The sequence below is a fragment of the Capricornis sumatraensis genome, chromosome 4 (assembly GCF_032405125.1).
Source record: "Capricornis sumatraensis isolate serow.1 chromosome 4, serow.2, whole genome shotgun sequence".
Classification (NCBI taxonomy): domain Eukaryota; kingdom Metazoa; phylum Chordata; class Mammalia; order Artiodactyla; family Bovidae; genus Capricornis; species Capricornis sumatraensis.
This window is the reverse complement of record NC_091072.1, coordinates 150304949-150318406: the sequence shown is the minus strand read 5'-3', so window position 1 is coordinate 150318406 and position 13458 is coordinate 150304949. Positions and strand designations below refer to the sequence as shown.

At 49.6% G+C, this 13458-nt stretch overlaps 1 protein-coding gene across 1 annotated transcript in view; it reads right to left on the bottom strand.

The window, feature by feature from the left end:
• The window catches only part of CRACR2A (calcium release activated channel regulator 2A), a 71700-nt gene that overhangs the window by 26101 nt on the left and 32141 nt on the right, over window positions 1-13458 (bottom strand). The window contains exons 8-10 of the mRNA XM_068972137.1: window positions 9991-10062; window positions 8496-8541; window positions 2972-3078 (exon numbers count right to left, since the gene is read on the bottom strand). Coding sequence (XP_068828238.1) covers window positions 2972-3078; window positions 8496-8541; window positions 9991-10062 — 225 coding nt within the window. The remainder of the gene's footprint in view (window positions 1-2971; window positions 3079-8495; window positions 8542-9990; window positions 10063-13458) is intronic.

Sequence of the window (13458 nt, the reverse complement as noted above, 5' to 3'; positions counted from 1 at the left end):
GCTGAAGGTGATGAAGAAAGAGATGGAGATGGTAAAGCTGAAGGTGATGGTGAAAGAGATGGAGATGGTAAAGCTGAAGGTGATGGCGGCTCCAGGCATTAAGCTAATGACACGGTCCTTGTTCTCAAGGAGCACTTGGCTCAGGAGTCTAGAGCCATCCTGACACACTCACTACCCTGGTCCAGTTTGTGGCAGGTGCTGCGAAGGAAAAGGGAAGCTGTGAAGAAGGAGCCTAACAGATGCGGAAACAAAACCTCCTGGGTCAACAGTTGGCGGCCTTCGCCCAGATCAGACAGCAGCCCTTCTCAGCCGCATGTCCCCAAGTCAGACAACAGCTCTCCAGGCCGGTTTCCCTGCCCGGCTGCCCTGCCCATCTCCCTGATAAGCTGGTGCACAAACCCGACCCGTTAGGGAAGCGGCCCTCAGGGAGGCAGGCGAGGGGGTCGCTGCTCTGGGGAGGGGGCCCCAGCACAGCAGGCATCCACCGGCTTGGGGCTGGCAAGGAAGCCAGGCAGGGCCTTCCACCCGCTTCTTCTCCCTTTCTCCTGAGAGTCTGGAGTGAGCGGCCTCAGATGGTCTGAGCATCCAGAGGCAGGAGAAGCAGGAGGTGGAGGATTCGGGCGCTGGACGTGAGGTCTGTGCGTGGGCTGTGTCCTCGACGCTTGAGAGCAAAGGCCTCCCGGGGCCACTGTGAACAAGTCAACCTGAGGACGGTTTTATGGGAAGGGACTTGAGTCCCAAATCGAAACACACATACGAGGGTTAGAAGAGAGAAGGGAGCAGGGAGCAGTGGTGAGGCGACAGGATACGCCGAGCAGAGAAGCCCCCTCACTTTGCTCCCCGGCTTCCAGCATTTCTGGCTCCTAAGGACCGACAGCAGAAAGAAAAAGAAGAAAGCATGTATGTATCACTGTTCTGAAGTTGGAGGATTCTGAAAGAGAAACGGGGATGCAGCACTTGCTCACAAAAGTGCTGACTTAGTTTGGTCCCCTGGTATAAAAAAAGGATTTGTAGGAAGTCAGGGATGCTTAGATTTACTGATAAAATTAGTTTTTCACAGAAAGTGACTGTCATCTTTTCAACAAATTTCTCCTACATTCTAATGAGCCTACTAAGTGCTCACCCACTTCGGCATACAATTAGTGTTCCCATCTGCTTTGTCTCTGCCTGCACACAGGTGTACATGTGTGAGCATATGTGAGCAACATGCATGCACACACATGTATTCACCCACCCACACACACACTCACACCCACTCACACACACATTCACCTACTCACACCCACTCACACACACACTCACCCACTCACACATACATACTCTTGCTCTCTCTCTCTCTCACACACACACAGGCAGAGCATGGCTTTTTAAAGTCCCTGCAACCAGGAAAGAAATCACCACTGAAGTGACCCTAAAATGAAATGACCCTAAAACGAATTGTTTCTTGGCAAAAGCTTCTCCCTGGGGAATTTTCAAGCACTGTTACACTCTGGAGTACCATCAGTATAGCGTGACTAAGTTCCTCTTTGGTTTTGCCATCAAACGCTATGTGTGAGCAGCGGAGAACAGGCACCTCTGCCAAAGTCTATGGGAATTCAGAGTTCTTGATATTGATTATTTGTCAGTTAATGTCTGTTTCCTCCTCTCAACTGTAGGTTCCTTGAAAGCAGAAATGGGGTCTATTTTGTTGACCCTTGTACCCCAGCACACAGCCTTGTGTCCTGCACACAGCAGGTATTCAATAACGGATATTAAGGGCAGGACTCATGCCTAATCGATCTTTGGAGGCTTCCTAGAACTCAAAGAATGTCTGGTATGCAGTAGGCAACCAGGCAGTGCTTGTTGAGAGCATATATTCGGTTCCAGGGAACCAAGAGAACAATTACGGCAGGAATTTGGCTCCCACGTTGCACCTCATAGTTCAGCTGTTTAGGAAAGGAACTGATGATGATCAAGTTCAAGATTTTGACAGATCAGTGGACTGACATCCCCAGGTCACCTCCACTTTGCATATCTTTTTATTTCATGCTTGCTGTCCTCAGCTCTTCCAGATGAGCGAGTTCACACAATCACTCCTGGGCTTGGCACCTGGGGATCTGACTGTCTCTGCCTCTCTGTGGCCATCATGGGCATGGAGTACATGACCTATAGAAAAGAGGGTGGGAGACTAGCTTGCCTCTCTCCAGGAGCAATGGGCCACTCCTCTGGGGACTCAAGTGCTGTCCAAAAGCAACCAAGCACCTTATCTCTGAGTTAATTAACTATGAATTATTGAAAGGAGTCTCTGAATTACAAACACCATGCTCATCTGCACAGGAATTAACGGTTGGAGACTCCATGAAGTAAGTGAAGTGTTAGTAGCTCAGTCTTATCTGACTCTTTGTGACCTTGTGAACTATAGCCTGGCAGGCTCCTCTGTCCATGGAATTCTCTAGGCAGTAATACTGGGCTGGGTAGGGATTCACTTCTCCAGGCAATCTTCCTGACCCAGGGATCAAACCCAGGCCTCCTGCATTGAAGGCAGATTCTTTACCATCTGAAACATCAGGGAAGCCCACGGAGGTTCCATACTCCATTATAATTACCCTTCAGACACACAGTCCGGTGCCTGGAAGACAGGAGCATCCTTCCGCCTGACAGACCGCAGAGCCCTGCCTGGCATTCCTGCCCTTCCCGTTGCTGATGCCTCATCCTCCCACCCTGTCTGTCTCTGGGCTGATTTGCAGCCGCTCTTCAGTGTCCCCTGCAGGAACACTGCAGGCTGGGGCAGCCCAGGACCTGTCCTGGGACTCACCCTGCACCTTGACATCAGAGCAAGAAGGCACATGTCCTTCAAGATTCAACATGCGTGCACGTGGCTGACCCCAGGCTTCCCGCCAGGGCCAACTGCAATCAGCACGTGCTCAGAGCCTACTCCCAATCCTGCAAGGCCAAGGAACAGATAACAGGTAAACACAGTGGGATGGCTTACCTTCTGAGCATCCCTGTGCCGTCCACGTATTTGCCGATCACAGAGCCAGATCTCTGCTTCCGGCTTGGCTTGGAAGCAGCTGTGTTTGCCCTGGCCGCCTTGTCTTTCTGGAGAAACACAGAATGCTCTCAGATCCTCACCCACTGATTCGTCCCAGTGTTTGAGCAGAAAAGGGCTCAATTTCCCCACCTCATAGATCAGGCTTGAAATAAAACCCTAAAGGAAGAAAGTGATGGCCTGGCTCCTTGCTAGCCTTTACCCACTTTCCTTTCACTGTCATCTCTTAACAGAATTCCTTCACCTCCTGTCTAATAATCTAATCAAAGGAACCAGTTTAGAGCCCCAGGGTCTGGGAGGTTACCCTTCACAGGAGTAGTGATCATTTGCAAGAGGATAAATCAGTTCAGTTCAGTTGCTCAGTCATGTCCAACTGTTTGCAACCCCGTGGACTGCAGCATGCCAGGCTTCCCTGTCCATCACCAACTCCTGGAGTGTGTTCAAACCCATGTCTTTCGAGTCAGTGATGCCATCCAACCATCTCATCCTCTATTGTCCCCTTCTCCTCCTGCCTTCTATCTTTCGCAGCATCAGGGTCTTTACCAGTGGGTCAGTTCTTCACATCAGGTGGCCGAAGTATTGGATTTTCAGCTTCAGCATCAGTCCTTCCAATGAATATTCAGGACTAATTTCCTTTAGGATGGACTGCTTGGATCTCCTTGCAGTCCAAGGGACTCTCAAGAGTCTTCTGCAACATCACAGTTCAAAAGCATCAATTTTTCAGTGCTCAGCTTCCTTTGCAGTCCAACTATCAAATCCACACATGACTACGGGAAAAACCATAGCTTTGACTAGATGGACCTTTGCTAGTAAAGTAATATCTCTGCTTTTTAATATGCTGTCTAGGTTGGTCATAGCTTTTCTTCCAAGGAGCAACTGTCTTTTAATTTCATGGCTGCAGTCACCATCTGCAGTGATTTTTGGAACCCCTCAAAAAAAGTCTGTCAGTGTTTCCATTGTTTCCCCATCTATTTGCCGTGAAGTGACGGGACCGATGCCATGATCTTTGTTTTCTGAATGTTGAGTTTTAAGCCAACTTTTTCACTCTCCTCTTTCACTTTCATCAAGAGGCTCTATAGTTCTTCTTCATTTTCTGCCATAAGGTTAGTGTAATCTGCGTATCTGAGGTTATTGATATTTCTCCCGGCAATCTTGATTCCAGCTTGTGCTTCATCCAGCCCAGCATTTTGCATGATATACTCTGCATTTAAGTTAATTAAGCAGGGTGACAATATACAACCTTGACGTACTCCTTTTCCCATGGAAACAGTCTGTTGTTCCATGTCTGGTTCTAACTGTTGCTTCTTGACCTGATTACAAATTTCTCAGGAGGCAGGTCAGGTGGTCTGGTATTCCCATCTCTTGAAGAATTTTCCATAGTTTGTTGTGATCCACACAGTCAAAGTCTTTGGCATAGTCAATAAAGTAGAAGTAGATGTTTTTCTGGAACTCTCTTGCTTTTTTGATGATCCAGTGGATGTTAGCAATTTGATCTCTGGTTCCTCTGCCTTTTCTAAATCCAGCTTGAACATCTGGAAGTTCATGGTTCACATACTGTTGAAGCCAGGCTTGGAGAATTTTGAGCATAACTTTACTAGCATGTGAGATGAGTGCAATTGTGCAGTAGTTTGAACATTCTTTGGCATTGCCTTTCTTTGGGATTGAAATGAAAACTCACCTTTTTCAGTCCTGTGGCTGCTGCTGAGTTTTCCAAATTTGCTGGCATATTGAGTGCAGCACTTTCACAGCATCATCTTTTAGGATTTGAAAGAGCTCAACTGGAATTCCATCACCTCCACTAGCTTTGTTCATAGTGATGCTTCCTAAGGCCCACTTGACTTCGCATTCCAGGATGTCTGGCTCTAGGTGAGTGATCACACCATCGTGGTTATCTGGGTCATGAAGAGCTAAATGTAGGATGCACAGAAAACACTCTGTGCATCTTTTAGTCACACACACTCTTCAGTGGAGCTTCAGACCCTCTTAATTTTCAAAGCCCCAGATGCTGCTGTTGTTCAGTTGCTCAACTGTGTCTCTTTGTGACCCCATAGACTGCAGCATAATAGGCCTCCCTGTCCTTCACTGCTGCCTGAAGTTTGCTCAAACTCATGCTCATTGAGTCGGTGATGCTATTCAACCATCTCATCCTCTGTCGTCCCTTTCTCCTTCTGCCCTCAATCTTCCCCAGCTTCAGGGTCTTTTCCAGTGAGTCAGCTCTTCACATCAGGTGGAGCTTCAGCTTCAGCATCAGTCCTTCCAGTGCATTTTCAGGGTTGATTTTCTTTAGAATTGACTGGTTTGATCTCTTTGCTGTCCAAGGGACTCCCAAGACTGTTCTCCAGCACCACAATTTGAAAGCATCAGTTCTTCAGTGCTCAGCCTTCCTTATGGACCAGCTTGCACATTGGTACATGACTACTGGAAAAACCATGTGAGGTGAAAATCACTCAGTCACGTCCCTCTTTGCAACCCCATGGCCTCTACAGTCCATGGAATTCTCCAGGCCGGAATACTGGAGTGGGTAGCCGTTCTCTCCTCCAGGGGATCTTCCCAACCCAGGGATCAAACCCAGGTCTCTTGCATTGCAGACAGATTCTTTACCAGCTGAGCCACCAGGGAAGCCCTGGAAAAACCATAGCTTTGACTATATGGACCTTTGTCGGCAAAGTGGTGTCTCTGCTTTTTAATATGCCATCTAAGTCTGTCGTAGATTTCCTTCCAGACAGGAGGATCAATTAGCCCAGTGCCCTGCCCACAGCTACGAAGCTAGAACAGAGTATTTCAGATCTTTTGTGGAAGCAGGCTAGGTGAGATAATTCCTCTTGTGTCCTCAGTGAAGAGCTTGGTGGAGTTGGGGGCTTGCACCCCCCTTCTCCAGGGCTCCCTAACAGATGTCTTCCGGATGAGAGGGACTCAGATCACAGAAGAGTCTTTCATTAACCAGCCAGTCCCATGGTTCCGAGTGATCTTTAATCAGAGAAGGAGGGGTGGCCATGCTCCCAGGGCCCCAGAAGGTATGGCTGTGATTTCAAATTAATCTTTAACTATTATTTGGCATGAACTTGATTTTATCCTCTTTTTTCTATTCCCCATGGAGGTTCTCAATTCCATTCCCTACTCGAAACAGAATGAGTTTGCCAGGGGGAGGGAAGCAAGGTCAAGGGATTAGGGTGACATTTGGCAAGAAGTTTTAAAATAAAACCATTGTTACTTCTAAAACAATCATAACCATTATCACCATTGAACAAACATGTGTAGGCTTAAGCCTTGCTCTGACAGTACACATAGGTGGGCGGCAGAGACGTGTTGCTGCCAGCTGGGAATAGAAGAGAGACGGTTATGTGCAAGGTCCCTAAGGGGTTTGCAGCTACAAACCAGCTTCGACCAAATGAGGGGCAAGCTAGCCTGCATTTAGGGAATTAACAGCTGAGGGGCTAGCACAAGACCTCCTTTTCCAAGAGGTTTTCACACACACACACACAAAAATCCCTATATACTACTATGTGTAAAATAGCTAGTGGTGTTGGTGGTATTTAGTCACTTAGTCGTGTCCGACTCTTTGCGACCCCACAGACTGTAGCAGGGCAGGCTTCTCTGTCCATGAGATTTCCCAGGGAGGAATACTGGAGTGAGTTGCCATTTCCTTCTCCAGGGGATCTTCCCAACCTGGGGATCAAGCCCATGTCTCCTGCACTGGCAGGCGCGCTCTTTACCACTGAGCCACGAGGGAAGTCCAAAATAGCTAGTATATGCTGCTATATGACCCAAGGAGCCCAGCCTGGCGCTCTGTGACCACCTAGAGGAATGGGATGGGGGGATGGGAGGGAGGCTCATGAGGGAGGGAATATACATGTAGTTATGGCTGATTTGCATTGCTTACGGCAGAAACCAACACAACATTATATCCTCCAACTAAATAAAAAAAAACAAAAACCCCTACCAAATGGAAAAAAGGATAAGAATTCCCTTTCCTCCTGTGATCACTGAGGTTGCTGTCCAAGGAGGCTAACAATTTACCCAAGATCACACATGAAATTTACGATGCATAATCCTGATAAAATGTGACATGGATCCATCCTGTCCCCCTTTTTCTTTCCTTCAGAGCATCCAATAGCTACTGTCTAAAGGGGAGGATGATAGGAGACCCTGAAAGCCTAGATTCTGCTTAGTGCATTCGCAAATGAAAATCTTCATGTAAATAATGGATTTTTGTGTTATTTGGGAAAGTATGTAGGTTTAGAGAAGCAGCGGTCCCCACAGGATTAAAAAATTGTATATAAAATCAACTATGTAAATGGCAGAAAGTGAAGAGGAGCTAAAAAGCCTCTTGATGAAAGTGAAAGAGGAGAGTGAAAAAGTTGGCTTAAAGCTCAACATTCAGAAGACGAAGATCATGGCATCTGGTCCCATCACTTCATGAGAAATAGATGGGAAACAGTAGAAACAGTGTCAGACTTTATTTTTGGGGGCTCCAAAATCACTGTAGATGGTGAGTGCAGCCATGAAATTAAAAGACGCTTACTCCTTGGATGAAAAGTTATGACCAACCTAGATAGTATATTCAAAAGCAGAGACATTGCCGACTAAGGTCCGTCTAGTCAAGGCTATGGTTTTTCCTGTGGTCATGTATGGATGTGAGAGTTGGACTGTGAAGAAGGCTGAGAGCCAAAGAATTGATGCTTTTGAACAGTGGTGTTGGAGAAGACTCTTGAGGGTCCCTTGGACTGCAAGGAGATCCAACCAGTCCATTCTGAAGGAGATCAACCCTGGGATTTCTTTGGAAGGAATGATGCTAAAGCTGAAGCTCCAGTACTTTGGCCACTTCATGCGAAGAGTTGACTCATTGGAAAAGACTCTAATGCTGGGAGAGATTGGGGGCAGGAGGAGAAGGGGACGACAGAGGATGAGATGGCTGGATGGCATCACGGACTCGATGGACATGAGTCTGAGTGAACTCCAGGAGATGGTGATGGACAGGGAGGCCTGGCGTGCTGCGATTCATGGGGTCGCAAAGAGTCAGACACGACTGAGCGACTGAACTGAACTGAAAATGATGAAATACACATTTTAATTCTCTCTATGACAGTCTAAAATGTAAAATTTTCATCAAGACATCAAAATCTTAATGAAGAAAAAAACAGAACATTTTGGTTTAAAAGTGATGGCAACATTTCAACTCATCGTTTCTATGTTCAAAAAGTGAGGGACGCTCCCAAGTATTCCAGTCTTGTGACGCCAAAAGAAAAGTGTGTCATTTCACAGAAAATTAACATACTGTGACCCTATAGGTCACCTTGCACCTTTACTACTTTTGAAAAATCTTATGCCACCATCCTGCCCACATGAAGGTACAGCCAGACCCCCAAGCCACGGGACCTTCTTGGGCCAGGCCCAGCACAGCCTGGCTGCCTCTGGACCCCAGTCCTTGTCTTCCCCCTGCCACGCAGAGGGGGCACCGGCCGCTTACCTGGAAACGTATGTCCTGTTCATCCCGGAGATGCTTATTCCTTTCCCTGCAGATGGAGAGGGGAATCTGTTCAAACACGGGGCCTGCAGTCGACAGGTCCATAGCACTGGTTTGACAGTCAGATGGGTGCAGAGGACCGCTGTGTGTGGAAGGCCCGGGGCAGGGGGTGGGGGGGGGGAGCGGGGGGGGGGGGGACTGCTTTCCTTAGGGATGGTGGCTGAGGGCAGAGGGTGATTGTGTCTAAGTCAGGTCAGAGGCAGGGGGACAGAGTGGCCTTAGAGCCAGCTGGGTGGGGGGTGGGGTGGGGGGCAGGTGAGGCACAGAGAGGCTCCAGGCTGGGACTCTGAACAGACACTGGTGGTGATTTAGTCACTAAGTCATGTCCGATTCTTGCAACCCCATGGACTGTAGCCCACCAGGCTCCCCTGATCATGAGATTCTCCAGGCAAGAATACTGGAGTGGGTTGCCATTTCCTTCTCCAGGGGATCTTCCCAACCCTGGAATCGAACCCGGGTCTCCTGTACTGCAGGCAGATTCTTTCCCAACTGAGCCACCAGGGAAGCCCTAGGCTCCATTAAAAAGACCCACAGATGTTGGCAGAGCAGTGCCTTGCCAGCCTCCCCTGCTCACTCACACTGTATCTGCCCTTGTATTTTTTCAAAGTACAAATAGCAAAAAGGGAAAAAGCCCAACCAAGCGCATTCCTGTGCATCTTGTTCTCTGCCTTCACTAAATCCTTCCTGAGAATCCAGACCTCCTCTCACACCCATGAGAACTTGGCCACCTCAGAAAATCTCTTCCATCTTCCCGGACTTTTGAATCACATCTTAAGTCAAGAAATCTGAGATACATTCTCTTTGAAGAATTTTTCTATTTGGTGGCATCAAAGATGCCAGACACAGTGATCTTACCTCGCTTTCAAATTAATAAAAAAAACAACAAAGCTAAACTAAAAACCTTAATAAGGTAGCCGATTCAAACCTGCTTGCAATTTAAAAACTTAGAACCCAAATTTCATCACCATTTCCCAAGAGGTGTTTTGTGGGCAGCAGGTTAAGTAACTTAGAAACCTCAGAGGCAAAATTGAAAATTCCATCTTTCCCCACACCTGGTTGAGTTTGGTCATTTGGGGGGAGTTTTTTGAGAGTATTCCAAACCAAATCAAACCAGTGAGCTTTGAATTTACAGTAAGCTTGATAGGCTGAGAAAACTCCTATCTTGCTGCCCTGTTTGTGATGCTCAATCAGTTCCATTCTCTCCTACCTGAGCAAGTACCATGCCAGGCACACAGAAGAATGGGGCAACGCCCATCTGCAGAGGTACAAACTGGAGAGGGGGGTGGGCACCTGTGTAAATGGACCAAACAGAGCGGAGAGGTGGTGTTCAGCTGCCCAACAGGATGTTTGGGACCAAGGGAATGAGGGTGCTCTCTCAGCAGACAGGCGAGACTCTGGAGACGGGGGCGCCCTTCTGGGCTCTGGGATGAGCTCGCACCTCAGGAAATCCAACTGCTTCAGGAGCCCCGACTTCTCCCGCTGCAGACTCTCGGTGACGCGGTACACTTCCCTGAGGGGGCACAAGAGGGCAGTGATGAGTGACCGCACCAGGTGGGGCACTACCAGGGCTCAAGGCAGTGATGAAGTCAGACCCTGGAGATGGTACCCGGGCTGGTCCTCCACTGGAGAGCAGGGCCTCGTGCAGGGGTTTATACCAGGAATCAGCGAGTCATCTCAGGCACCTATTTGGAAGGCGAACTTATCCCCCTTTTACAAACATGGATCACAAGACAGGTTCACTAACTTTCCCAAGACAACCCAGGACTGAGCCAGGGTCCTAATCCAGAACCCCTGGGGCCAAGGATACTGCTTCATGATGACTGTACCGTCTTCTCGGGCTCCCAGTGGCCCTGCCCTGCCCAGAGTTCAGGAAATCAGAATCAACTGTCTTCTCCAGCCCAGTCTCGGAGGGTGAGAGCGGAGCTAGGGCTTCCCCACCGCCCCCCCCACCCCCCCACCGCCGCCACCTCCACCACGCTGGTTTAGTTTATTTTCACGAGCTACTGAAGAACCACTGTCCTGTCTCCACCTTCCCCCAACAGTCTCCAATCTGTTCCTGCAGATCTGGGATTTCCATGGTTGCGCATTCGTTCCTTTGGCTAAAATTTCCATCTGTAGCTACAAAGCAGAGACTTAATGGATCAGTCGTAATCCATTGTTTACATCACAGTGTGAGCGTGTCAATAGAGGATCTGGGGGAAGGAAAGAGAGAGGCTGAAAGACACACTCGGGGTGGCTGGAGGGCAACTTAGGCTGCGAGGTGGGGCCATGTGTGCTGCGTTAGCCTCTGTGTTCTCACTGCAGTGTCTGGCTCCAAAGCCAAGCCGCAGTTAGCAAACAGCGATGGGAACAAAGGAGAGAGGGCAAAAGGAGGGGCGGGAGGCAGGAGGGCAGGGAAGGAGGGAGGAAGAGAGATGGAAGGGAGGAGGGAGCAGTGGCAAGGAATTCAGCCTCTCTCAGAAAGGGGAAAAACAGAGAACGGGGTGATGCTGGAAAATAAACCTTGCTTAACTGTGCAAGTCTGCCTCCATCCTTCCCTCTCTCTGCCCCGCGGTTCAGAGATTTTGAATCTTCCCCAGGCTTACGGCAAAGGGTCCAAGGGTCCACATTTTCAAGCCACAGCCTAGTTTTAGAGCAGGAAGCACCCTGAGCCCGATACTGCGCTGGGCAAGGACTGTCCCCCGACCACCCCGCCCATGTCACTACTGAGCTCGCTGGGGCCATAGGACGCGCCCGCCAAGCTCGCGATCTCCTGATTCCTTCAGCAGTATCTGTGGGTTTTTCCCCTTTATAGAATAATTAGAAAGTCAATTTGCAACAGTAACAAACTGTCTCAAATTCTAAGTTCACCTCAGACAATCCTAATTCAGCAACAGAACTTCTCTGGCTCCTGCAGAGCTGCAAACTCCCAACACTTTATTACCAATTATATTTAATTTCGACTTGAGGGAAAACAACGTCTCTCCCATCATCCACGCTGGGTCCCTAAGCCCCAGCCTGGGACTCTGCTCCGACCAACCGGCACTACGTGGGCACACCTGCCAGCTTGCTCCTTGGTTCCCTGGGAGCCAAGGTTGCCTCCGGCTGGCTTTGGGGCTCCCCAGCCCCCACCCCACGTCCTGCTTCTTCCTGGGAGCAGATGGCTTTCCCCGCTGAGGACAGTCACTCAGTGGAGACCTGAGGGCTGGGGTCTCACAGTGATTGTGCAAGTGTGACTGCCTGTGTGCTGTTGTGTCAGACGCTGTGCAACCCCATGGACTGTAGCCCACCAGGTTCCTCTGTCCGTGGAATTCTCCAGACAAGAATACTGGAGTGAGCCGCCATGCCCTCCCCTAGGGGGATCTTCCCGACCCAGGGATAGGACCTGTGTCTCCTGTGTCTCCTGCATTGGCAGGAGGGCTCTTTACCGCTGAGCCACCTGGGAAACTCCACAGTATTTGATGGAGGGGTCAAGTCCTCCACAATGAAGAGGACCTCATTCCAGCCCTCCTCTGGCCCTGCTGGCACAGCACCAGGGGACCCTAGCACCGTGACCGCACACACATATACACACCCGTACATGGTACGTATCGGTGCACACATGTGGCTGTCCAGCAGACATTCAGATATCCACCTATCTAAACATGCACGCATACACACACATATTCAGATAGATTTTGGGGGTCTTAACAAAAAGAAGAGCATTTCTGAAAAAAAAAAAAAGATACTTAGATATATAACAAAGTGCCCCGAACGTCCTTTTGACCTAGGCGTTCGACAAGTTTGTGTCTGGCTGACGGGCGAAGGGTAAAGCACAGAGCTTGCCATTTCATGGATGCGGCCGGGGAGAGGTTTACCGCCGCCCGGAGGGAAGGGCTGTCGGCCTGGTTTTTATCAGAAAGAAATATGGAGCATTCTCCAAGGGATCTGTCAAGTGAAAAAGGCAGGCTGATGTAGAGCAGTGCACTGCCGCTGCGTGTGTGTGTGTGTGTGTGAGCTCAGTGTGACCCCATGGACTGTAGCCCACCAGGCTCGTCTGTCCATGGGATTCTCCAGGCAAGAATACTGCCATGCCCTCCTCCAGGGGGTCTTCCCCACCCAGGGACTGAACCTGCATCTCTTACGTCTCCTGCATTGGCAGGTGGGTTCTCCACCACCAGCGCTGCCTGGAAGCGCCTGTGTGTGTGTGCGCATACACCCTGGAAGGATCCACAAGAAGCCACGACTGGTGGCCTCCTACTCACAGGAGGCCAGGGGTGGGGGGGTGGGGGTGCACACCACTTTGAATTTTGTGCCTTGTCATAAACCACCTGCCCCAGATACAAAATGATTAACAAAATAGACAGCAACGCTGCACTTCAGTTGACCTTCATCTCTCCTCTGACTCTTCTTCTTCATCTGTTTTTAAACCTAGTTCTCCTTCCTTGGGGATCTTCAGAGAACAGGAAGACTTATTTTCCCATCCTAAGATCCAGTTGACACATGATGGGGCCTGATGATCTAGAGGCCAGCTCTCCCCGCTCCCCGCTGCTCTGGGGAATCACCCGGCAGTCAGACATCTCTGGGGATGCACAAGTTGGGAGGATGAGACTCTGACCTTGCTTTCTGGCACTGTGTAGCTGTGTGACTGCAGGTTCCCGCTACCCCTCTCTGAGCTTCCATTTTCCTTTTGTGAAATGGAGAGGTGGCTTCCAGCACACAGGTCCTGTCCATACTGCTGATCAGGGTTCCTGCTCTATGGAGGGCACGCTAAGCCTCTCCCCGCCCTTCTCTCCCATCTCCCTAGACAAGACACTCTCTCCTGGGCTCCAGCAGGCTCTCCGGCTGCACAAGCCACTGCAAGCTTCTTCAAAACAAGCCATGAAGGTTCTGCACTCATTTATCTCTCCCTCCTAGCCCCTCCTTCCCTCTTTTTCAATTCCCGGCC